Consider the following 27,355-nt stretch of genomic DNA (forward strand, 5'->3'; position numbering starts at 1 on the left):
TATATGTTGCAGGCTTTGAATGATGCATGAAACATGCAGAATGCTAAAAAAAAAATATTGGTCATACATTTCCAGGAGCAAAAATATAGGGTGGTGTAATGAGATTCATGTAGTCATATCTGCTGGTGTCTTGTTTTGACATTTCATCAAGCGCCCAGGTAACATTTGCGACGAGTGGGCTGCCTGCCTAATGACAAATTAGAGAGAAGACCTGAATGAAATATCAAAAAGTAATTTGATATTCCTCATCGACTTGATTAACATCATCAGCTTCATCAAGACATGCAGGATTTCTCAGAGTAGAGTGGCGAGTTGATCAGCATTCAGATGAGATGCTTATAAACACAACTCACCCACCCATGAAATTACACATGCCTCTGTCATGAATATAGATGAAGAGCAATTGGCTTATTCAAGGACCATTTTCAATCAAAATTTTTTTTCTTTCTTCTCTTAGTGACAAGCACTTTGGGAGTGATCCTATGATATATTTCAGAAAAAAATGCTTGCTTGCTTAGATTTGTTGTGCTGCATTCCCAATGGCAAATGTCACCTAGGGGTTTAAACATAACAAGTGATTTAAGCTAAAACGGGAAAGAATTTCAATCGAGCCTTGGACAACAGCCCTCTTTTATCTTATTACACAACATGTTAAACACATCTTCATTTAATCGTTATCGTCCTTTTGCTACACTCCCCTGTAGTTGACACGATCTTGTCAAACTGGAAGAATAATCCAGCTGTTTTTGGATGATTACAGTTTTTTTTACGGTTTTATTAACCATTTGAGGATGCTTGAATCTGTTATTTTGTTCTTTGCTGAAGTTTGTCTTAATTCTTAGGGATTTTACTCAGCATGTTTTCAGAAGGAAGAGAGAAGAGGGGGGAATCCATGTGAAAACATCTCCACAGGCTCTCAAACAGATGTCCATCAACTGCACAGTGAGTTTATAGACTACTCTCTTAAGAATAATGGTCATTTATTGGAATCTATGCTTCTATGAAGATGCTTTAGCATCCATGAAACTGCTCCACTGCACAAAAGGTTTTTACAGTGGAAAAAGTTTCTTTAGATTATTAAAATGCTCTTCGCTTTAAAAAAATCTATGTATCTATCTATGGTGAATTATTTCATTTGCTCAGATGACCATTATCCAACACATAATCAATTTCATCTGTTTCTGCATTGAGACAAGACCCAGTTGTTCAATCTCTGATTCTGGGTTGAGAGCAGACCATTGAACAAACACGCGGATGTGACAGTGTTAGTCAAATCCCATTCGTTACAGCGAATTAAATTTTGATTTCCCAGAGGGCAGCTCTCTTTGAAGAGGTGGGCTGCTGGCACTGATGGCGACATGGAGAGATAGACAGAGAGCGAGAGAGAGCGATTAGCTCTGAGACATGGCATCGGAATCTAGAGCATGCTGCTGTAACAAACACACCAAGTGTAGCAAGTTTCTGAAATATGAGAAAGTAAGCTAAGCCTACAGAGTAGCGTTCAAAATATATACAAATTAATGATCTGTAATTACACCCCTGAAGTTCACAAAAAGTAGAAATTTAACAGAAATTATAGATCGTTGCATCATAGGAGTGATGGTCTGTTTGAGGATTTAAGTTTGAACTCTGACTCATTTTCCAGTCTTTGTCACAGCAGCAGATCGCTGTGTATAGCTACACGTTTACTCTATTGCAAAATATCATGGGTATGATATCCTGTGATTGCTTCATACATAATGTATCACGCTAAAAAGTTCATGAAGTAACATGGAAACAAGCTAGTCGATGATGGGCCAACTTTAGATAAAAATTATTTCATTTCTGGCATTAAGGGAATATTACCAAATATGTGTTTTCCCACAGTGCCTTTCCAGTGAAATAAGAATTTCATGCAAGACAAGCAGTGTGAAAACTCATGTGCTGGTGAATTTGTCAGTGAGTCAATATGACTCATAATCTCAGTAGATTTCTCAATAATTCAAAGGTCCATGACCGTCATTCAGAAAGCTCAACAGATTATTTTATTGTACACTGAATTTTTATGAACTCTTTTATAAGTACTGTGAATTCGGACATACTTCTTTTGTCACATCCTCTTTTTAAACCTACTAAATAGGCTAGTACATAAGAATGTGATTTTGGATAAAGCAGTGCCTTATGGTTATAACATTGCTGCAGTGCTTGTCTTGCTGCTTGCTACTGTACAGTCATTATCACATTTATACAGTAATTTACAGTCATTATCAAACATCTGGTCATTATCTGTCATCTGAATAAATAAGTAAATAAATAAGTAAATAAACCCTGATAAAATTCTAACTGCCTTAATGTGGTTTATTTTGTGAGCTGAAACTTAGACTTTCAAATAGCCTATAAATGTAACTGGCTTAAATGACAAAACTTAAATAAATAAATAAACAAATAAAAACTTTATAAAAACATTCATATAAATACCAGTCAAACCATAACCAATTTTCTTCCCCCAAATTTAGTTTGACAAATGAAAAGTTACTGAATGAGGAGGACAAACCTCAAGTCTTTTCTCGAAGACTTTTGGATTACAGTACAGTTAAATAGATTTTAGAGAGTCTGACTCTTGGTAATTGTCTTACATTTGTGGCCTGATAAACTGCCAAGCCTGCTGTTTGAGTGCTAGAAAACAGATTAATCGATTTCAAACCAATCAATAACAATTATGTAATGACTTCTGTTCAAACTGCTCATGCATCTTTTTGCTACTGATTTATTCTGGCATCTCTACTGCAGTGAATTCATCTTGTATAATCATTCAGTTTTTTTCTCCCATTGGAAAAAGTAACTGTGGTCTGCCAAAGGTTTTAAGTTTTTGGTTTTACCATGTGCACAACCACACACAACATCAATCTTGAAGCTCATGGGCCTTCATTAAAGGGAAGATGAGCAAGGGGGATGTTTAAAGTAGCCTATTTTATGTGAATGCTATACACACCATCTTGTAGATATAGAAAAATAACTAGTGCAGTGTAAAGCTGGTTTCCTTCGCCAAAAACACTTTTCTGAATAAACTATGACTTTGACAGTAAATTAGAACAAACATGGGGGAGTTGAAAATGATGAAATGCCAACATTGCTGAAAGGGTTTCTTTTAAACCATTTTCAATAAATGAAACAATTTTGCGTAAGCAAATTTTATTGTACTCCTGTCACACTTTATATGAGGTATCTATGCTTAGGCTACATTATTATTTCATACAGCGTACTTATTGAGGCATACATATTGTTTAGCGAAACAGATTCATTGTTACAAAATACGTCGTAGGGCTATGACTTTTCACAGAACAACAGATGTTAGCCACCCCTTCATGTTTAATGCTTTAGCCCAACATTTAGCCCATTCTATTCTGTTTTATTATTAATCCCAAATAGATTGAGTTTATAAATAGCTGGGATTGGTGGGAGCACAGCACATGCAGCACGCGCCGTGTCCCACCCCCTCCACCAACTGAACCCCTGCGAGAGAGAGAGAGAGAGAGAGAGAGAGAGAGAGAGAGAGAGAGAGAGAGGGAGAGAGAGAGAGAGATTGTGGCTGAATACAGACAGAAAGGCTTTCATCAACTCAGTCGCTCAGAAAGTTCTCTGTATCGCGGTCCGCTTCATCGTCATTAAACGCTGGGATATTAAAACTGGACAAGTTGTCAAGGTAAGTTTTCTACGCGAGTAATGTGACGGTATTTTTGGACAGGAATGTTCGATGGTTTACGTGTGACACTGGATCAAGCTAATAGATTTACCCATATATGAGATGACAGTGAGGGTGTTTAATAGCGACGCTCCATCTGACACCGGCTGGATGATAAAGCGTCTAACAGATGATTTCTAAAACTTGTCCATTGAGAAGGGCTTGATAAATAGCGGCTCTCATCAGGATTTTCACTCGCACAGTGTTTCATTCAGATCGAAGGGACGCTGCTGTGACAAGATTCGCTGTGTGCGACCTCTGGCAAGTTCAACGGCATTATTACCCTCACAAACATTTACCATGGTAACCACAGTTTACGCAAAAATACCATAATTGCAGTTATTGTCACTGTATAATTAGAGGAGACAGGGGTCGGTTGGTACGATATCCACTCTTTGTTGAATATCTTTTGAGAAACAGGCATCACTTCAAGCCCTCGCAAGCAAAAAAATTCATGTTACCAAATAGGCTACTTAGAGACTCTTAACTTTTGTCAATTATTGACCAAAATCATTTTGTGCGTTTATACCACCCCATTTCAGGTTGAGGGGTTGGTTGGTTGGTTCAGTGTTAAAATAAATAAATTTGTGAAAACATTTTCCCATTTTAAATATTTTGATTAAAAAGCCTATGAAAATTCGAGAGATTTGATTAATTTGAATCCTTTTCAGAGTCTGTGGGGAAAAAAGGGTTAATTTAAAAGAAATTTATTTATATAATAATTTTTTTTTTAATTGTTTTTGGTGATGATGACTAACACTAAGTTAGCAGTTACTGTAGATATAAGTGTTTTTGTGAATGCTAGGTTTACCATGGAAAATTTTTGGAAGGATTGACTATTGCTCTTGAACTATTTTTAGGTACCTACAGTACAGCATGCTAAACACACTTGCATTTCTATAATTAATCACACATCATTTAATGTGATTTATGTACTGTATAAAGAGAATATCTTATGGAATATAAAATGTTATTTTATTATGGAAAAATAGCATTCCCAAGTAATTCAATATGTTAAAATAAATTTCAGGCCATTTTCAAATTGATTGAGGCTTTGTCTAATTTCCAGAAATTGCACCCAACTCAGACACTCCATTCACCACCATCCATTGAGCTCCACCCCTGACTATGATTTTAGGAATGGGGTTTTTAGGTGAGGGTAAGAGACTGGTTGGAATGGTGTCCTATATGAACAGCAGTGGATGTTGGTTGAAGAACATGTCTCACTCGATTATCGTATGATGCGTATTTCCACCATGGAATATACTGACAGCTATCTAAGAGAAAAGCACAGATGGATCTAGTCTTACATTATTCAACGGCATCAGGTTGCAGCTACGAAATACATGTCGAAACCTGTTGAAATCCATGCTCTGTACTGTGAAGCACCTGTTTATCAAGCTGTAGCTGGTTAATTATAACCAACAGTGAATTCAGAGCAATTTAAAGTGAAGGTTAAGATAATTTTGAGAATTCAATAGGCTGCATAGTTTTTTTTTCAAGAGACATGTTAGAAATGAAAGTTTTTGCTCTATTACCTCAGGAAATTGCCATGGAGTGCTTTTATGTTTGTCATGGCTACTGCACTCTGGAGTGTCTACAAGGCTGTGATGTATTAGTAATTGTTGGCACAAGGAGTGTGCATTGGATGGCTGGAGAGTCTCTTCCTTAGAAAGACATTTACCAGGCTCAGATCTTAACAGCTGCAGAATATATAACTCAGCGCTAAGTCAACATGCTATCCATACCAACAACCAAACCCTTCATCGCTCTGACCCACTGTCTGCCTACACACACACACACACACACACACACACACACACACACACACACACACACACACACACACACACACACACACACACACACACACACACACACACACACACACACACACACAAACAGTCTGACCCTATACCTACAAGCACACTCATACACCCATAGTAAAACAAACACGCATATTACACACACTTATACACATTTCCATTTCACATGGCATAAAATATTTATAGTATGAAGGGTCTGGCTTCTGTGTTTCTCATGAAATCAATCATATTTTACCCCAAAATACAGCACTTATGTTAAGAAGTCAACATTTTAGCACTCACCTTTTCTTACCTTCAGACTTTTCTTCCGCAGTGTAGTAGGCAAAAACAACATTTGCTACTTTGTTTTTGTTATAATGGACCAATTCTGTTTATACCATAAAGCAAATAGTGTTTCCTGCTATGTGTATCGTATCTATATTGCATCCAGTCACTTTGCATTATGTTCTGTTCATATCAAAAGACTCTAAATGTAATTTTCTTATTACATGTCAGAATTTATGTCACAGTCACTGAGCACAATTTTTTTAATGGTTCGCTTGGCCTATGATAAGAAAAACAGAAGCATTATCTTCATCATCATAACTTATGCAATTTCTTCTGGAATGCCATAAGAGTTCATTTTATATTATGGAGGCTTTTCATATAGTGTTCATATTGCATTCAGCAATGAGATGAAACTCAGAATTGGGAGTCAGCAGGGTCTCTCAGACCTCACACTATAGGGCTCAAGGCCTTTATTAACATTTATCTTCCTTTTTCTTCTGAGATTTGCAAAACTTGATCTGACAGTAGACAGATGCCCTTTGGCTTCTGACATGGAGCTGTGTTTGTGCCTGTGAGTGTTTGTATTCATGTGAATGTCTCCTTCATCCTACCTATGTGTGTGTTTGTGATTGTTTGTGACCGGCCTCTCCCTCTTCCTTCTCCTCCCCTGGCAAACCCCCTCTTTTATTTTTTTATTTGTTTAGAAAATGAAAGTTGCCTCCTATAACCTTTGAGGAAAATAAAAGGGGATGAAAGTTGGAAAAAAAGAAAATGAGAAAGAATTTGGTTATTTATGTCTCATGTCATCTGTTCACTGGCACGATTTATGCTCTATAAAGGCTCTCCATTCTCTCTTTTTACAATTTCACACCCCAGTATTAGATATTACACAGCTTTGAATTTTTAATATTGTTTGGTCTGTGATAGATAGAAAGAGAGCTCTTTTAAAAACTTTGAAAGCAGTTTAAATCAAGTAACCTAACTTTCATTCTACAAGAGAGAGAACAGGGCTAGCAGTCATAAGAGCTGGAAATCTCAGGAACTATAAAGTTTTAAATCAAAAGTCCAAATGGTTAGTGCCAAACAGTTCAAAACCCTTATATATAGAATACATGTAGGCTTATACTATATATATATATATATATATATATATATATATATATATATATATATATATATATATATATATATATATATATATTTATACACTACCATTCAAAAGTTTTTTTAATAGTAATTAATAGTTTCATCCAGCAAGGACATAAATTGATCGAAATTGGCAGTAAAGTCATAATTTGACAAAATATTTGTATTTCTATATACATACATTTTAACAGCTTATGAAAATCCAGCTTTGCCATCACAGGAATACATTATATTTATTTTAAATTGTAATAATGTTTGACGGTTTTACTGTATTTTCGATCAAATAAATGAATCCCTGGTGAGTATAAGAGACAAAAACATTACAGACATTTACAAATTTTACTGACTCCAAACATTTTGAATGGTAGTGTATACAGTATGTGAATGTATTTACTTAAATAAACATTGATATACAAATGTGTGTGTGTATATATATATATATATATATATATATATATATATAGATAGATAGATAGATATAGATATATATATATATAAATGATGAAAATTGTTAAAATCTCCATCCTGTAGAGTTCATGTGTCACATCCATACTTCATCCATATTAAATCGATCATTGTTGTGCAGGCCCTCTTTGTCTTGCAGGACTTGCAGCCACTGCAGAGTTAAATGAACTCTATAGCAATGACGAAGATACTTCTCTAAAATATTTCACTCCACACTTCACCAATTGTTAACATCAGCCAAGTCAGCAGTTTATTTGGCCATCCGTGGCAATATAAACAGACGTTGCCTCGAGCCATGTTGTGTATTTCAGACATGCTAACAGCATATCCTACAAGTACAGAAGACCATGAGTGCCGATGTAGAGTCATTTGTATGCAGCATTAACTTGCATGAGTGCTTTTTGCTAGTCTTAATGGTGTCGGTCTGAGTGGTATTAATCTCTTGTGTTGTGTTAGCCAGTCTTAATGGTGTGAGCCTGTCTGAAACCGCCAAATAGGGAGATGTGTCTGCCTGCCTCAGTGGGCTATAGTGAGCTTGTGTTAATGGTCTGCTGAGTTCAGTCATAAAATATTTCTGGTAACTCTTAAGTGACCTTATGACATTTACTGTAATGGACATGCTACTCAATCCTTGCAACACCTGCTTCCTGTTTATTGCCTAATTACTTCATTTGGATTTTAAACTTACTGAATGCTTCAAAACTACTTCAAAACTTTGATAATATTGATTCTGGCCAGTGAGAGGAAAAGAAGCCGAGTATACGAGGGAGAGACAGAGTGAATTTCAGGATGATGGGCCATTCCACCAGGATGATTCATCATGCAGGGTGCCTCTAGGGTAACGTTGCTTTACTTTTTGAAAATACAAACACACACTCTTACTCTTACTACTTGTTTTTTTTTTACTCTTACGCACAGTCTGTTCCTGAAATAATGTTTTTCTGTTATAAGCTTACATAAAGCTAATCTGATTTATGCTTACTTTATGTAAAAAAATGAACGTACTGACTGTAAAAACTTTAGTGAGCTACTGTAATGTACCTCCTGGCTGCATCACTCTATAGCTACTGTATAATATTAAATCTGAGGGATGTATATCATTTATGCATATTCCTGCCCAGCGTCTTGGCTCAGTAGCTTAAATGCCCATCTTCATTTATTTCCAAGCAAAGAGAGAACTCGATTTTGCAGTTTGTCTCTGAATTTCTATGCTCTTCTCATCCTGAACAGTCTCAGCCACAGACGGAACACCAACGGACTGCCCACAGTCCACTTACTAACCGTCTGATGCATACTGGACACAAAACTGGAATTTACTTTCACAATCTGGCAAGCTGCTATCTGATTGGCTGGCTTTGTGCAGCTCAGGTCACACAGGATTTTTTTGTAAGTTAGTCCACCTGCAAGCACAGTCATGTTTACAAAGTTATCCAATTCAGCAAGTGCTTTATACAATGCAGATTGTGTCAAAGCAGCTTCATAGTAATAAACATTATTTCTAAATTATTGTTTAATATTAATAAAACTAAAATAGTTAATTAAATTTAAACATTTAATTAAACAACTAGGTATTAAATAGTAATTAAATATGTATTCATATTTATTTGTAATAATAAATAAATATTTATTAATATTTACTTGTAATAATTATATGAATAAAATTAATTATATTTGAGTTGCATTTAAATATTCAAAATACAAATAAAACACAAAAAACTAAAATAATATTTTAAATGCCACAAGTTAATGCGTGTACATTTTTAAATGTAATATTTTTTAAAAATAATTTGATCATTTACAGCATGAAACACTGATATTCATACTGAGATTTGGTACATTTCTGTTATTAAATTATTAGTTTTATTACAAGTCAGTCAGACAGTCTCTTCCTGTCTTAGTAGATTGTTTTTCACTAGAATAGGCTGCAATGAGGACCAGACCTCTTTTTAATCTGAGATTTGGCTATGAAAGACTATGCAAACCACAAACAGGGAGTCATTGGCCTTGTCAATGCCTCCTTCCCCCAATAAAGAGTATTTATAGCACCTGCTATGGTTGGTGAATAGGTATTATCAACAGGCACAGAATTAGATCAGATTAAATCCTAATATGATTTTACTTGAGGCGTCAGGCCCCCTGAGGCTCAGTTCTGTCTTTCATGTCTATTTGGAGCAGAAACACATACATTGTGCAGCAGTATCAATGGAGGGAGAGAGTTCACTTCTCCCCCTCTCTCTTCTGGTCATCTGTGCCAGGAGCTTTGGTCTGCTGCCCTCTTTAATGATGCATGGAACATTAGCCAGCCACTATCCCAAGTTAGAACGAGGCTGATGGCATTCTCTGGTCAAAGAGGCTGCATTGTTTGGGTTCAGAATAGCATAGTCTACTGAGAAAGGGGAGAACAAAGTGTGCTGTCTGTCGAGTTTGTTTTCTAAAATTGTTATCACAATCCTAATTTGTGATTGCTGCAAATTACATTTTAATATCTTTCATATTCAACCACATTTCTGCCGTGCATGTAGTGATCGGTAGGCAGATGATGTTCGCAGTAATTTACATGCATACATGTTATCTAACTTATTTTGACATTTTAATTATGTTACACTTCACTGTGAAAGATCTGATTTACTATCGTGTTCATTTAATGCAAGGGTTTTTCCAGCTTGTTAGAATAGTAAGATAAAAACAATTGCATTCAGAATTGTGAGATATAAACATGCAATTTCCTTTTCAATTGTTTTAGTCTGTGGCAGAAACCTAAGAAATTGAATTGTCAGATGTAAACTCAGAATTCAGAGAAAAAGTCAGAATTGTGATATATAAAATTACAATAGATAGATAGATAGATATTAGATAGATCATCAGGATACATAAGCATTAGTTATACCATTGACATATTATTCCATTAACATTTTGTGTCATAAAATTCCAGATAATATTTTAATAGTGTCTTTGAAATAATAAAATAAAATTGTATTTTGTATTTTGCAAATTAATTAATAACCTGTTGTTTTTATAATATTAATGGGATCTTATACTGTACATGAAAATACATAGCTGCTTACATATTTTAGTAAAGAAATCTCTTGCAAGAAAATGTTATATTTAGAGTTCTTTGGCAAAACAAAAGGTTTGAAAAACCTGGGTTTAAAGATTGAATTTCTGACTAAACTATATATAAAAAAAGATCAATAAAAAACATAACAAAGAGAAGGAAAAAAACAAGTATATATTGTGATAGGTAAAACTTTGTTTTTAAGGAAATGAAAGCTGCCTTCCATAACCTGCATTCGGGGGTGGAGAAACATAAAAGCGGAGGATGAGAAAGAGAGAGCGAGAAAATAAAGCAAATAGAAAGGATTCTTTGAGTTATTAGTAGCTCACGTCTGTTCATTTTTGCACAACGGATGCTCTGTAACAAATCTCTCATCCCTCTGTTTGCAATTTGTTTCTCAACTCTTTATATCGTAAGTCCCAGGCAGCAGATTTAATTAAGAATCCAGTCAAATACATTGTTTATTTATGAGATAAATTCAAGTGGCTGTTATCTGACGGTATAGAAACGACGTGACTTCGCATTTTTATGCACAACTGCACTGCTGACATTTGCTACATATTATCCTTGTGAATTGTGCATTGGGATGGTAACAAAGAACAGGCTATTGATTAACTGGCAAGAGGAACTTGGATCTATTGTTGCACTGTGGGGATATTTGGGGCATAAAAGGTCTAGGAAGAAGTGTCCTTACTTTCCCATCAAGCACACAATGGTGTTTTAACAGTGCATTGTCAGGAAACAGAACAGTTCAATACATGGGCAGAGAGCTGTTAATTATGTTAATATATATATGTATATATATATAAAAAAATCTTAATAAAGATGGTTCAATCTCTCTTTCTTCCCTCATAACCAAGGTGTTTTTTCACATAGGCTGCTGAATGAAGCACCTCAGGGAACTTCTCTTCTCTCATCTCTGTTGTTTAATTACACTTCTTTTCTTCTGTGCAGCTTCTCTTTTCAGCGTGGATTATGTAAACAGCTCTCCCCAGCCTCCTTGCTCTTGTGCTACACACGCTGCACAGCATAACACAATAAAGCCTTCCGTCAACAGTCTGAAATCAACAGCAAACCCCATGCCTCATGTTTCAAGAGCTGAGACACAAACATCTTCTTCAAGCAGCAAAACAAATCTGCCAAACCGAACATGAGCCTGTCATCATATATATCTATACATATATATAGATGCTGGAGTATCAGAGGGAGAAATAAAGGAGCATTGAGAAACCTACTTCAGCAAGAGTTCACATAACATGAACCATAAACGCATCTGTCTGCCAGATGGGTGCCAAATTACACAAGATGTTGCTAATAATAACTGCTGTATTATTTACACCTTTGAATTTATCAGCTTAGGAAAACACAAGTAGTACAAAAGTTTAGGCTTTACTGACCTGCTGCAATATTAAATAGCAAGTGCACATTGTTGTAATTTAGTGTCATGTGGCTTTTTAATAAATTTAGCAATTGATTAAGTAAAGTTTCACATGCTGACTTATGGTATACAAAATAGGATATCTTGTCAGTTGTTGTGGACTTCCCTTGATTGAAGATGTAATGGGGTGTGTCTCCACAAGTGCATGATAAAGGGGAGCGTCAATGCAAATAGATTACATTGCGCCTGCAAAGTGATCTGTCAAACCTTAAAGTAATTTCGGAAACTGAGTGTGAAAATTAATACTACTGAACGGCAGGTATTAATCTGATTTGGGTTATGCGCCGGTCTGCTGTCACTATGATAAAAGGGAGATGTTAAGAACAGAGAACAGATAGACGTTTACTTCTTTATTGCAAAAATTAATTTCTTGTGAGATTCTGTTATGCAATTGTTTTATTAATAATTATAATCAGCTCAAAAAAGTATTGCTGAGATTGGAATACATTATATTCAGCACACTATATCTGTAAGAAAAATGATACTACAACTACAATGTATGTCCTAATTTGTCAGATTCCATATAGTACTTCCTACTGAGCCTAGTTTAATCAAACTCGTCAAAGTGTTTTCTAGCTCTACCGTGATAGATGATATGGTGGGCACAGAACCAGTTTTTGATATTAAAGGGATAGTTCCCCCCAAAAACAAAACACAAATTAGATTATTTTGTATAATGTTTCAACTGTTTCTGCCCATATAATGGCTTTCACTATAGAGGAAAACAAAATAATTATTTTCACAGTACCTTTTTTTTTATCACTTTAGGGTCTCTGTCTAAGAGGGTGAATTTAATTTATATATATATATTTATCTATTTTACTATTCAGGGAGAGACGTTTTCATATGCTGTGAGGAGGAAATTAGAGCGTCTAAGGTTTTTCACAGAGTTACTATATTAATTGAACTGTCACTCTCATGGCTTTTTCTGGGTTGTGTTTGTCAGACGTTACATCACATCCTTGTACCCAAAGCCTTCGATCATAATGTCTTTTGATATTTACCACATATTTGTTTTTGTTCCAATGCCATTTGGAGGACATTTAATCAGTCAGGAAACAAGAAAACTGAAAAAAAAAACAAAAAAAAAACAATCATGCATTAATATTGAAGATATGCAACATACAGTATAATACATGTCACAGACATTCAGTTATTATTTAGAAGTATTTGCTGTTCTCTAAAATTAAAAATAATTAATGTGTAATAATGTAATAATAATAATTAATTTTAAACAGTTAATGCTAGATAATATAGTGGGGTTGAAAGAATAGTTCACCCAAAAATGAAAATTGTATCATTATTTATTTATCATTTACTCATGTTGTTCCAAATGGATATGAACTTCATTATTCTTTTGAACACAAAAGTGGATATTTTGAAGAATAAACAAATTGTTGCTGAATTTGTAGCCACTGATTTCCACAGTAATGAAGAAATACTATACACTATAGTAATGCAATAATAATAATGCATATTTACACATACAGCTAACTAAATCTGTTTCTCTTTTCCTAATGAGAGTTATGGAAACATTTTTTTTTGAAAACATGAAAAGGAAACTGGGTGAGAGTAAAACATAGATGTGACACAGCCACAACACTTTGAATTGGTGATTTCAATGAATATATAACCAAGTGCATTTAGCACAGATTATTCAGTTTGATGTAATAAGTATATACTAATATAACCGACTGATGCCATTTCAGACTCAGCTCCACTGAGCTACATTATTCATCTCTATTGGATGCCGAATTCGTTCATTTCCTCTCACTTGTTCTGACTGTGGAATAGATGTTATCCCTGCATGTTTTGCCTGTATTGACACTGCACAAATGGAATGTGTACTTGTTAGTCTATGTGTGTGTGTGTGTGTGTGTTTGAGCTTGTATGTATTAGAGAAGAATTTAGATTAACTCAGAAAGAGATTAGAGCAAGCATTTTGCTTTCTATGTCTTCTTTGAGCTGAAGAGCTGGATTGTGATTTTACAAACAGACTCACCCACATATATAACCAAAAGTGCATATTTAGATAAATAGATAGATACTTTACGGCCACTCTATATGCAAAGACATCCACAATAGTAATGTTTCACATCTACTGGTACTTTGCTCCTCATGATTTTCCTATGTGTATCAGTGTTTGTCTCTGTGGTACATTGTGGGCTCCAATTTGAACTACTTTCCTTCCTAGATCCTTGGTATTCCCTTCTATCCACCCGGAACCATTCCTGCGTACTCTGATCCATTGGTCATGGCACTGGCTGGCACAAACAGAGCACCCACTGTGCTCGGAGGCAGTGGTCCTGACAGCCCTGCCACCCTCTTTATATGACTCTGGAAATGGATAAGGAAGGGTGTAAAGAGAGACGTATGTGAAAGATGTCCTGCAGCACTCTCATATAGGAACATCACAGCATCCTGACATCAAACAGTCCTTCAAGTGTAGGATAGTATCTTTGCATTTTCCATCAACCAACCTTACATAGCTACAATGGCTCAGTCAGAGGTTTGAATTTGGGGATGGGACTATTTGTTTGTCTGACAAATGAAAGATTGGGGGAGTGTTCCAGAAACCTGTTTGAAATTGTTAAAGGGTTAGTTAACCCAAAAAAGAAAATTCTGTCATGAATTACTCACCCTCATCTTGTTCCAAACCCGTAAGACCTTCATTACCCATATAGGACCATATGAGACTTACTTCAGAATGCCACATGCGTGCGTTGAATAAAGTCGCTATTATTTAAAACACGCCTAAAACATCCCCCTTCTCCTTCTGTCTCCTCACTGAGGCAGAAGTATCCAAACTTCTCTCCAGCCATCCTACAACATGTCCACTAGACCCAATCCCTTCACACCTTCTCCAAGCAATCTCCCCTACACTTTTTTGCCACCACTCACACACATCATCAACACATCTCTCCTCACAGGCACTTTCCCAACTGCATTCAAGCAGGCTCGGGTAACCCCACTGCTCAAAAAACCTACATTAAACACTTCACTTACAGATAGCTACAGACCTGTCTCACTCCTTCCTTTCATAGCAAAAACACTTGAATGAGTTGTTTTTAATCATTATTTCTTACACAGAACAACTAACTGGATCCTACCTAGTCAGGCTTCATGAGTGGCCATTCAACTGAGACTGCGCTACTGTCAGTCACTGAAGCCCTGCGGATTGCAAAAGCTGATTCCAATTCATCAGCTCTTATTTTACTGGATCTGTCTGCTGCTTTTGACACGGTAAATCATCAGTTCCTCCTGTCCACCCTCTCATCATGGGGCATCACAGGGGTTCCACTTCGATGGTTTGAATCCTATCTCACTGGTAGGTCTTTCAGGGTGGCCTGGGATGGGGAGGTCTCCAAAGCACATCAACGGGCCACTGTGGTTCCTCAGGGATCAGTTCTTGGACCCCTCCTCTTCTCCATATACACTACATCACTGGGACTCATCATACAGGCACATTGTCTCTCAGACCATTGCTATGCTGATGACACACAGCTCTACCTCTCATTTCAACCAGATGATCCCACGGTAACTGCACAAATCTCAGGCTGCCTGGCGGACATCTCAGCATGGATGAAAGGACATCGCCTACAGCTCAACCTGGCAAAGACTGAGCTTCTCATCTTCCCAGCCACTTACTTCATCGTCCAATTAGGTTCACAATTACCCCATCAAGTTCAGTCAGAAATCTTTGAAAAGTTTCCAAGGACCATATTGCAAAAATTTCTAGATCTTGCAGGTTTGCATTGCACAACATCACAAAGATAAGGCCCTTCCTAACGAAGTGTGCTGCAAAAATTCTTGTCCAGGCCCTTGTCATTTCTAGGCTGGACCACTGCAGTGCTCTTCTGGCTGGACTTCTATCATGCACAGTCAAACCTTTACAAATGATTCAGAATGCAGCCGCATGACTGATCTTTAATGAGCCCAAAAGAGCCCACATCACACCTCTCTTTATCTCCCTGCACTGGCTGCCAGTTACAACACGCATCAAGTTCAAGATACTAATTCTTGCATATAGAACAGCCTCAGGCTCAGCACCCGCCTACTTTCAAACACTCTTACGAATCTATATCCCCTCCAGAAGTCTGAGATCCACTAGTGAGCGACACCTCATTTTACCATCACAAAGAGGCACAAAATCACTTTCCAAAACATTTTCGTTCACCGTTCCTGACTGGTGGAATGATCTTCCAACCACTATCCAGAATGCTGATTCCCTAACATTTTTCAAGCGACAGCTGAAAACTCACCTCTTGTCACTATCTGACTTCATCCTAAAAAAAAAAAAAATCTTTCTCTGTCTATCTTATTTGAACAATGCTTAAAACTTGGTTTGACAAGCACTTCCTGTGTTTATTTGCCTCTTTAAGATGAATGGCTTGATCTATTATTACCCAATTGTAATTCACTTTGGATAAAAGAGTCTGCTAAATGAATAAATGTAAATGTAAAATTAAAAACTGAAATAAAAATTAAACTGAAACTAGAACGTTAAAATAAATAAATAAAACTAAATAAAAATGCTAATGATATAGTTCATAATTGGTCTAATTGGAAAAAAAAAAGGTGATAGTTCACTCAAAAAGAAAATAAAAATTATTTACTCACCCTCATTTCATTCCAAATCTGTATATATTTTATTCTATTATTATTTTTGTATGGACAAAATTGTTTATGTTCTGCAGTAGAAACAGTCATACAGGTTTGGAATGTGATTAAATCAGGAGTAATCTCTAAACTACTAGTCATTATTTTCAAAATCATATTTGGTGACACCAATTGCACATAAATCACACATTGATTAGTGTGTAAATGATGACAAAACTTTCATTTTAGGGTAAACTATCCCTTTAAACTGAAATGGACCTTGTGTCAGCTTTGCATTAACAACATCAGAAGCATCAATAGGCACATGCATTGTAGAGCTCCTCACTTGTGGTTTTGATTGACAAATATAATGATGGAGCTTCTCAGTAATGAATCATTGAGCTGTGGACTGCCGTGGCACTCCCGCAGTGAGTGCTCATTTCTACATCCTCTTGCTGTCCCGGACTCCTCCTCTACTTCAGTCAGATCTGTAATGAAAACATGCTCACAGATGCCTCACCTCCCCACACTTAGAGCTGGATTTGTTATTCTGAAATATATTTAAAGTGACAGCACCCATCAGACCAGCTCCTTGCTAAAGTCATCAGAAATGTAACGCTCGTGCTTAAAATAGACACCCACACTGACAGCGATGCTACGGTTTACCTCAAACTCTTATTTTCGACAGAGATAGTGAGACTTTATGATTATGAGACTATGATTTAGATGTCACTGGAATGTCATTTGAGGTCATCGTACAAATACAAATGCTCCCAGAGTCTATTTTCCATAGCAACACGGATCAGTGACACCTGCCTTCATCTCCATGGGAACACAAATGTCCTTCTTTGACTACCTTCCCTCTCATTCTTTCATTAATCTCTCCCTATTTCTCTGTCTCTCACTCTCTCTCTCTGAGCGTTATACAAACCATTTATTTCCCTGGACAAATAGGAAATTATCTATAATTTATGAGCCCTACATCTATTTATTAGTTCAGCATAAATTACTGTGGTTTGTTTGGGCTTCCGGAGAGTCACATTCCTGTTAATGATATCCCCAAGGTAAATTTAACCACAATTAGGCGGTAAATAACAGCCCTGAACTGTCTGATGAAATGATGAAGACAAACCCTCCACCAGAGGATCCTAGCACAGGCCCTTTAATTTGCCCAAATAAAAGGAAGAAAGCAAAATAAGACAAATTGATTTTTTTAGGTTTTCAAAAGCCCTGCTCTAGAATTTCTATCCTTGCACATTCAGCAATAACAAGTCGTTAGGTCTACATTGAGGAGAAATGCTTTTTTGTTCATTTTTGTCTTTTGTTTCCCAGCCTGACTCATGACATTGGTAGGAAGAGATGGTGTCCTTGAGTTAAATATAAACACATAATTAAAAGGATGATAAATAATTAGAACTTTCTGGCCATAAAATTCACTTTGAGATATTTATCAAGAATAAAGCCATTAGTTTTACCAAACACAGAATACAGAAAACTATTATGAAGATGAATTAACATTATTATGGCATGATTTAGATTTTTTTTACTTGTATCATTATTACTTTTAGACCAATTAATGTGATACATTTGTGACTTGTAAACCTATAATGAAGTGATAAATATGACTATATATAATGCAATTACTGTATTTCCAATAATTAGAGTAAGGTCCTAATCGCAGATAAAGAAGATGTTTACATGACAAAAGAAAACCTACTTACTCCAATTTACATGCTGTTTTCATTAGTTTGATTATTTACAAAAATATGTTATATATTTTGTCACTATTGCATCCAACAATTAAGTAGCTTGCAAAAAACATTTAAAAATAAATGTTCCTTGAGCACTGCTTTGCCATCAAAGGAAAAAATTGCATTTTAAAATATACTGAAATATTAGGGTTTTTACTGTATTTTTGATCAAATAAATGCAGCTCTAGTGAGCATAAGACTTCTTTCAAAAAACAATAAAAAATCTTACCGACCCAAAACTTTTGAACAGTGCGAATAGTATATACTAGAATGTCTAATAAAAAAAAAGATAATTTTAAGACACCCATCCTTTTGTTTTTGGCTTCCATTTCATGTGTTCAGACCTTAATTAGGGTCCCCCTCAAACCTGCACACACATCTCCACGTTATTTGTTTCTAACACTGATGTTTTCTTTGATTTCTGCTTTTTTTATCATTTGTAGAATTTCCAGAAACTAGTAATGAAGACAAGGAAAGATTAGGACAGAGAGAGGGAAAGAAGGAGTGGAGGCTGTCAAATAAAATATGTATCTATTAGCTTGCAGCTGGTCTACTGTGTTCTTAATTAGGCATGTCCTGAGGCTATCATGTCTGAATGGATTACGCTCTAAAATTCTCCAAAACACACACACAACACACAAGCACATACATTACATACCCACACACCATATGCCACACAGTCTGTGGCCTGTGTGATCTTCCTGCCATCCTTTCTCTGATGCTTATCCAAACCCCATCACAGAGTTATTGGCATGTGTGAGAGACAGAAACAGAGTAGCACCACCATCCACTGCCTCCTAGACTCAAATCAATGAACCGTCTTTGCCCATTAACTTTTTTTTGTTTTGTTTTTTTGTCTTGCAGGAACAGACCTTTCTGTTATCTGAGCTGCTGTTGGGGTGCTTGTGACCTTGACAACCAAATCTGCACTGTTTGTGCTGGTGCGCTGTCAAGCCTGCTGCCGCTGTGTCATTTGTGGCAGCTAAATTGAAGGAGTGCTCTAATCGTCTCCCACACGTCTTACCCCTCGCAACGCGTGCAGAAAGCCCAGGGCGGCCAGCCCGCGCATTCTGCTGTCTGTCTTCCTGCCCACAAACATCCCAGCATCAACAATGACCTCAAGCCACATGGCATCTGCTCCATGAAAGATGTTGATTTTATTGGCAAAACACGGCTCCTTTGGGTTATGGTCCACTTCATGTGAGCAGTATGAGGAAGACCATGAACTATAACTCACATAGATGGGATTCACTTCATATGTGAAGAAAAACACAGCTAGCATAACACATAATTATGGACCACAGGCATGGGTTTCTCAATGGCCTGGATGAAAAAAAGCCTGTGTTTTTGCACCCCAGCAACAGGTGGACGGGTGTATTGACTATCATAGAGAACAACAGAGCACAACATCAAACATGGGGCCCATGGACACTCAGGTCTGTCCGGAAAATCAAAATCTTAAGCTTCCTTTTCGGACTTATGGTCACCGTTGTCATAATGGCATCCTACATCTTAACGAGGGACCAGAAAGGGCTGTTTTTAACACCATCACCGTATCACCTTACTGTGGAGTCTCATCCGGCTCAGCTGCCCCTTAATCTGTCCTTCGCCACAGACTACACAGTTGTGAGAGAGGTGGTGAGAAGCATTGTGGCCAGAGTGGATTTCAGTCAAAGAAGAGTGCCTGACCTGAGAGAAGTGAGAAAGAAAGAGCCAAACGTATGTGCATTTGAACGAAATTGCTAAACATGCAAAATATCTTGATTTTCTTTACAATTAAAAAAAATCATGTATATAAAAAAATTTGCATTTTTTATTGTTTCTGTGAATTTTAAGATTGACATCATTATAAATCTTGTTTTAGATAACTGTTTTCAATTTTAAAACACTTTAAAATATATTTTATTCCTGCAGTGGCAAATAAATTTTATCTTCAGTGTTAAATTATCCTTTAGAAATCATTCTAATATGCTTTTTATTATTATGATCAATATTGAAAACAATTGTGCTGCTTAATATTTTTTTGGAAACCGGAATACAGTTTTTTCAGGATTCTTAAAGACATCTTTGTAACTTTTAATCAGTTTTACACAACCTTGCTAAAAACATGAATTTTGAATAAATAATTTAATAATAAGCCTTACTGACCCCAAACTTTGTACATAAATTAAGTACATACTACAAGCTACGCTCTGTCAAGTCTTAGTTTGCTAGTATAAGCCTGCTGGTCTTTCTCATCCACAGATATTCTCTGCAATTCCCCTCAAATTTCTTCCTCATCTCAAGAACCCTTGTTGGTATGAAGAGTTCATTGGGAATGTCACAGCTGATCCTTATGGGAAAAACCTGTATGCTCTTTATTCAAAGCGCTTCCAAGCAATATATGACCACCTGCGCAGAGCATTTCCGGCTCACCTGCATCATCACACAGGTAGACAGTATCGCCTTCGCTGCCTGCCTTTCTTTTACATTATCGGACAGCCTAAGTGTGGCACCACGGATCTCTACGACCGGTTACGCCTACATCCAGAGGTCCATTTCACCACTATGAAGGAGCCACACTGGTGGACGCGAAAGAGATTTGGTGAGTTTCATGTAAGAGATAAATTACAGGGTTTAAAATTATGGTCTTCTTTTAAAAGTCTGCATAATGTTCACCACTTACATTTTCTTGCAATACAGAGCATCTGCTTAATGTTTATTACATTCAGTTTATTACACAAATTTTACAGCTAAAGAACAGCTGCCGTGCAATTCTGGTTGCAAGCTATTTTACAACTGAAATAATTCTACTTTGTTTTTCCCTGGTTTAAGGTATCATCAGGTTGAGTAATGGTTTTCATAACCCCTATCCACTGAATGACTACCTGGACCTTTTTGACCAAGCAGCCAATCAGATTCAAGATCACTTGACAAGCAACTCCTCCAAAACCCACAAAAAAGTGGACTTCATTATTGGTAATTATTGGTAAAGTTTTCTCATATTCACGAATTCTCCGACATCAGTTAACAGTAAGGTAAACAAAACTAAACTAAAAATAACAAAAGAATAATGGCATTTTTATATAATTTTTTTATTATTTTACATTAATTTGTACATTTTTATTATATGACTAATTTTTAGCTTTTCAAAAACTCAAACCCCCCCTGCAGTTCCTTCACGAACCCCAGTTTGGGAAGGAATTCAAGTTGTTGTGCTTTTTTCTATTATGTTGATTATGAAGAAAGTGTTCAAATTAAATACACATCATCTAGACTTTCTAATTAGAGAAATGCCAGATGCTATGGCCAAGGTCTATCCTCTTGTTATGACTCGTAACAATAAATAATTTAGAAATGTCAGTCTTCGTCTTCAAAGTCAACCAAATCAAACACATAACAACCCAGTCATAAATAATCACTAATAGCATTCATCAGATTAAGCCAAGTCTTCAAATGAGATATCAAGTTGGTTAGGATAAAGCAATTAACACATTTTATGATTGACAGGTGAGGCGAGTGCATCCACAATGTGGGACAATAACGCTTGGGTTTATTTCTACGACAATGGGACAGAAGTGGAGCCACCTTTTTTGGTGCAAGACTTCATTCATGCTGTTCAACCAGATGCCAGATTCATTGTGATGCTCAGAGACCCAGTAGAAAGGTACTGTAGTACTCCACTGTTTAAATAAGATATAATAATGAATGGTTTGGATATCATAACCAGTAAAATATTACTTTGTGAGAGATGTCTTTTAGATTGTCCTCTTACCTCTTATTGTGTTTGTCCACTGTGTGTGTGTGTGTGTATTTGCGTGTGAGAGAACAGGCTTTACTCAGACTATCTGTACTTTGGCATGGCTAATAAATCTCTGGAGGATTTTCATGAACGAGTATCAGAGTCGTTGCACCTGTTTGAGGGCTGCTTGGCTGAGAGGTCCATCCGTTCCTGCATTTACAATACCACTCTCAACAACCTGATGCCTGTGAGTGTAGTATGAATCGTGAGCATATCAAATGTGGATATTTAATTGGCTATTGCTCTCTTAAAGGGAAAGTACATCCCAAAAATGAAAATTCTGTTTACTCAACCTCATGTTGTTCTGAACCGGTGTGGTTTAAAAAATAGGTTACGTGTAATGATGTATAGAAAATGAATGGGGACCAAGAGTTGTCAAGTTGCAAAAATGATTCCTTCAGTTCATTAAAATGTTATCAGATCTTTTGAACGATAGATGGATATGTCTCACCAAAGCATTTCAGTTGGTAATTCTCATTAGGGACAGGGACCAAAGGAGGCTGGCTGGTATGAGTCAGAGTCAGATTTTGTTCAGTCTGATATGATGTAACTGGTTCAGCCACCAGGTGCAGTCGCATAGATAAGATATACCCACCAGGGTATGAGCTGTTCTGGCTGTTCCCCAAAGCTGTGTAGCCAGTAGATGATCTTCACCTCTGGAGAAAGCTGTTGGAAGCTGAAATGAAAGCACTTTTAGAGAAATCTAAATGTGTTGTGAAGTATACATTGTTTTGCTGCACTGATCTGGGGAATAAGTCATGAATGTTTGATTTATGGAAACCAGCAAAAGTCTGGATTGCTGAATCATTGCTGCTTAGTCTGGTAAATTGGATGTAATATAATACAAATAGAAGCTTGTGCACCATGAATTAAGGTAACAAACAGAATACAGAATTGTTATTTTAATATAAATAAATAAAATAAAACAATAGTAAGCCATTTTACATACCAAAATTCTCAGATTTTAAAATGGAGCCAAACATCAATACACAAAATAAATGTAAATATTTATTGCCAAAAGTTATCTGAGAACAATGTGGTGGAGATTTTTAGATTTTTGACAGTTGTAAAAATATGATGTACATATCAAGAAGTACATAAAAATTTATTATTTATAAAAATTATAATTTATAATTTGTACTAAACTTCTGCTCATCAGTTGGACATGAATTTTTCATTGGTATTTTAATACAGAACATTAAATATATACTACACAAGATGTTTATATCAGAAGCTACTTACTGTAAAGATGTATTAAGTATAATCACCATATAATACAGCAGTGCATAAAATACTGTTATACAAACTGAAAAAGAAAAAAAACATCAAGGCTTGTTACACTGCTAAATGTTATACTGAGCCTTTGGGTCCCTCTGTTGGTGAACACATTAAATTAATACATTCACTTGACGTCCCTTTGTATGCAGATGATGGATCGGAAGTTTCCGTGTCACACTGGTTCCCTCAACAAAAAACCAAAGGGATTTTTCCATAGGCTTTTGGATTATCGCAAAAAAAAAAAAAAAAAACCTTCAATCATAGTTCATGAAACTTTTTGTCCATCAAGATAATCTTCACAAGATAGTATAACTTTGATGAATTTTGAAGCCAAAATAAAAGTGCCAGAACTTATAGTGGTCATATGATGCAAATTTAATTTTTTGGATTTTGGGGCAAAGCAAAAAAAAATAACTTGTCGAACAACAATAAAACAAAATGCAGTAAACTATTAATTGGTTAATTCTACAATAAATTGTATTATAAATTATACTACAATCTGAAAATACTGTAAATTGATAAACTGTTCAGCCTGATGACGTTTAATGTCTCCAACAGCGCCTGTAATCCCATTTAGCAACTTGTTAGCAACCGTTTTATTTTTAAGAAACGTAACTCACGAGTGGGGTGTAACTTTCATGGAATAAAACGTAAAAGTATCTTGAGCTTGTGTAAACCACGGACCTCATTTTAGGGGATTTAACCAAACTCCTATTCAAAACACCCATTGACTCTGGGACTAAGTGCTAAAATGCTAATTCGCTTCAGGGTTTTTGCCTATATGACATCATAATTCCACCACTCTATTCTTAATGCAGACTTCTTAACCAGGGCATCGGCGAAGGCCACTGGGGCTTTCAGGGGGGCAAAATATGTTTTTTAAATAATTTATTTCTATAAAATACAACTTAAAATGGTACAATCACAAAATGTCAAGATGAAAATATATAATCATATTTCTTTTTTACTTGAATAACTATTGTTTTTGATGTAGGTGAGGCTTCAGGTTGGACTATATGTCATATACCTGCTTGACTGGCTGAGTGTTTTCAGTAGAAAGCAGATACTCATCTTACGACTTGAGGATCATGCTGCCAACCGAAAAATCACTATGCGGAGAGTCTTTGAATTTCTACATTTGGGTGAGTTAGTTGTCATCTTTCACACACTTGTTACAGTAATGTGTGTATGTTTGTTTAACCCCTGAAGTCTTCAGAAATGTGTCATTATGTGCAAATATGTATCTGTTATATCACTGTCCGTGTTTCATTGACTCTGCAGGGCCTCTTACTCTGCAGAAGGAAGCAGACATCACAAAGAGCCCCGCCTCAAACACCAGAAGACCAGCCAATCGAAATCTTGGCCCAATGCTGCCCATAACCAAGGAGATCCTGCAGAGCTTCTACGAGCCTTTTAACCAGCGCCTGGCCCAAGTGCTAAGGGACCCTGCCTTCTTGTGGATGTAGCACTGAGAGAGAGGGAATGAATATAATAGAAAAGAGTGACACTGATTAAACTCAAATTTAAAACTAAATTAGATTTGTTAGGCCATTGCTGGGTGGCTGGTATCACCTTTGGCCAGAATTGAAATTTAAGAAAATATTTTTAATTCTAATCAATTATAAAGTGTTACTTTTATTTTTTATTATTTTTTCCTTAGTTATTTGGTGCTGGACACGTTCATTATTGCACTTTGATACTGTGAGAGTATTTGGTCAGGATGACCACTGAGAAATTAACAGACAATTTATTTAATGTATTTGTTATAAGGCCTTGGAAGCCACAGTGCTTCTACAATATGAAAGGATACAGAAACAGAAAAGGCATTGATTAAAAATTGAATATACACTCGACAAACGATAATTAATAAAAAAGTGTCAGTGTTTTGGAGTTTAGCTCTGAGGTGAATGAGAGCGGGCCTAGTGTTGCTGGAAGATACGGACCTGTATAAAGGACAATATAAGAGTTGTGGAAACTGAGCACAAAAGCCATCCTGGACATTGAACTAGGTGAATGAAACCTGATGTCACTGAAATGTATAATGTTAATGTAAATCTGTTATTGTGACTGTACAGAGATAAGGGCAAGAATAGATTCATTCCAACTTAATTCAACTTTGATATTTTCTGACTGAATTGCAATAAATATTGCTTTTTTTATATTTGCTTCTCTAAGACCCAATAATTTGTCTGGAGAACTGGTGTTGGTAAATAAATAAAGTTACATAAATATAGATTAAAAATTATAATGGATACTAACAATAATAAAACATTGTTTCTTTTCAAGACTTTCAAGTCAATAGCTTAGGCCTACCATATTTTATCACTCATATGTTACATTTTAGAAATGTTTATGTAAAAATACTGTGAATGTTCAGTTTTTAAAATGATGAAAGTCTACTACAGTATAATGAAATATTGGTAGTTTAGGCTATATGCTGTTCGAATGCCAACCAATAGATTCTCACCTCCTCAGCATTTAAAGAACTGATATAGGCTATCCTTCATGACGTCGGAGCGAGGGAATATCGAAAAATGTAAAAAATAGCCAACTTTGCGGTCCTTCGAAACATTGTGATGATTGGTGACGTAATGCCGCATAGACAGTCGGTTATCACTGCGGTAACGGGTGGGGGGCGCGCAAGATGGCGACGGAGGCAGTTGGCGATATTCAAGGCTAAGGAAATATAAATGATTTTCTCATCTTAAACGTTAAATTCGATAAGTGCAAACAACTGGAAATATATCTTTATATTGTTATCTTAACAAGAGGACGATTTGAGCTATTTTTTTTTCAAGCGTGAGTTCATTTAAACAGACCATCTAAGTTAGCATAGCTGAAAAAAAGAAAGAAAAGATGGCAGACAAAAGGCCAAGAGATCAAGGTAAAAAGACAAACAAGACTCTTTCATTCACCACTGAACAGGTATGAGACTGAGGAATCATGGAAGTTGTCAAAATAGGTGATATACATACACTAATTCCGACGGAGGTGTTGTCCCTCTTCCCGAGTCAGCTCCGTGCACTCCAATCGCAAAAAGAGGCAAAGTGGGACCTACACTCTCCGATTTGCAAGAGAACATTGTGAGGCTTGTAGCTGAAAAAATAAAAAAATAAAAGAAAACGCAGTAGATTTAGCATCTCCCGGGGCATAAAACAAGGAGATCCGGCGGCTGCTTTCTTGTTACGCAAACTATGACTTTATATATATATATATATATATATATATATATATATATATATAATGACTCGTTTCAAGGTATCAAAATTATGGAAAAAGAAATTAAATGTTGTCAGCTAGCTGATGATACTGATATTTTTTAAAAAGACATTTCACAGGTTAAAAAAGTTATAGAGTTTCTCAATATATTTTCTAAAGCTTCAGGATTATCTTTAAATGTTAAAAAATTTACTCTTTTTCCACTTAAAGACAATGATACTCCTTTAACTGAATTTGAAGGTATTCCAGTTAGGGAGGAAGTTACGTACCTTGGTATCAATATCTGTAAAAATCAATCAGACAGAGTGCAATCTAATTTCCAACCCCTTATAGTGAAAACAAAAAAGAGATTTGATATGTGGCTCATGAGGGATCTATCACTCAAAGGTAGAGTTCTTTTGTCCAAAACTGAGGGGCTGTCTCGTTTAGTCTATCCTGCAAAGGTGTTAGATGTACCAAAATCTTGTATTAAAAAAATGGATTCAACCTTATTCAACTTTATATGGAAAAACAAGTCACACTATTTAAATAAAAATATTTTATGTAATTCTTATAATCAAGGAGGTTTAAATGTGCTTGATTTTGATACTTCTAATACAATCTTCAAATTGAACTGGATTAAACACTATATTAAGCATACTGATAAACTATGGTATATCATTCCAAATCTTATTTTTGAAAAAGTTGGTGGTATAGAGTTCCTTTTAAAATGCGACTTTGAGGTTAACAAGCTCCCCATTCAGCTATCCAATTTTCATAGACAGGCTCTTTTATGTTGGCTTCTTATATACAAACATAACTTCTCCCCT

At 36.0% G+C, this 27,355-nt stretch overlaps 1 protein-coding gene across 2 annotated transcripts; it reads left to right on the plus strand.

Moving 5' to 3' along the window:
• The first annotated feature begins 3,550 nt into the window (after window positions 1-3,550).
• chst15 (carbohydrate (N-acetylgalactosamine 4-sulfate 6-O) sulfotransferase 15) lies at window positions 3,551-25,484 on the plus strand. Of its 2 annotated transcripts, XM_059520202.1 has the most exons (9): window positions 3,583-3,682; window positions 14,113-14,361; window positions 19,133-19,987; window positions 20,513-20,852; window positions 21,083-21,226; window positions 21,758-21,914; window positions 22,080-22,236; window positions 24,322-24,469; window positions 24,609-25,484. In XM_059520202.1, exons 3-9 carry the CDS (start codon window positions 19,562-19,564, stop codon window positions 24,791-24,793), a joined length of 1,557 nt encoding a protein of 518 aa, XP_059376185.1. In that variant the 5' UTR covers window positions 3,583-3,682; window positions 14,113-14,361; window positions 19,133-19,561; the 3' UTR covers window positions 24,794-25,484. The 2 variants fall into 2 exon arrangements, with proteins under 2 accessions (XP_059376186.1, XP_059376185.1); XM_059520203.1 differs by lacking the exon at window positions 14,113-14,361 and having other exon boundaries at window positions 3,551-3,682.
• The last annotated feature ends 1,871 nt before the right edge of the window (window positions 25,485-27,355 follow it).

The sequence above is a fragment of the Carassius carassius genome, chromosome 32 (assembly GCF_963082965.1).
Source record: "Carassius carassius chromosome 32, fCarCar2.1, whole genome shotgun sequence".
NCBI classification, from domain to species: Eukaryota; Metazoa; Chordata; class Actinopteri; order Cypriniformes; family Cyprinidae; genus Carassius; species Carassius carassius.

Excerpts from the sequence above, each read along its gene's own strand:
- chst15 (XM_059520203.1), top strand. The coding sequence starts at position 19,562 with ATGGACCACAGGCATGGGTTTCTCAATGGCCTGGATGAAAAAAAGCCT. Across the intron at positions 19,988-20,512 it reads TGAGAAAGAAAGAGCCAAAC|ATATTCTCTGCAATTCCCCT; the intron begins GTATGTGCATTT and ends TCTCATCCACAG. Across the intron at positions 21,227-21,757 it reads AAAAGTGGACTTCATTATTG|GTGAGGCGAGTGCATCCACA; the intron begins GTAATTATTGGT and ends TATGATTGACAG.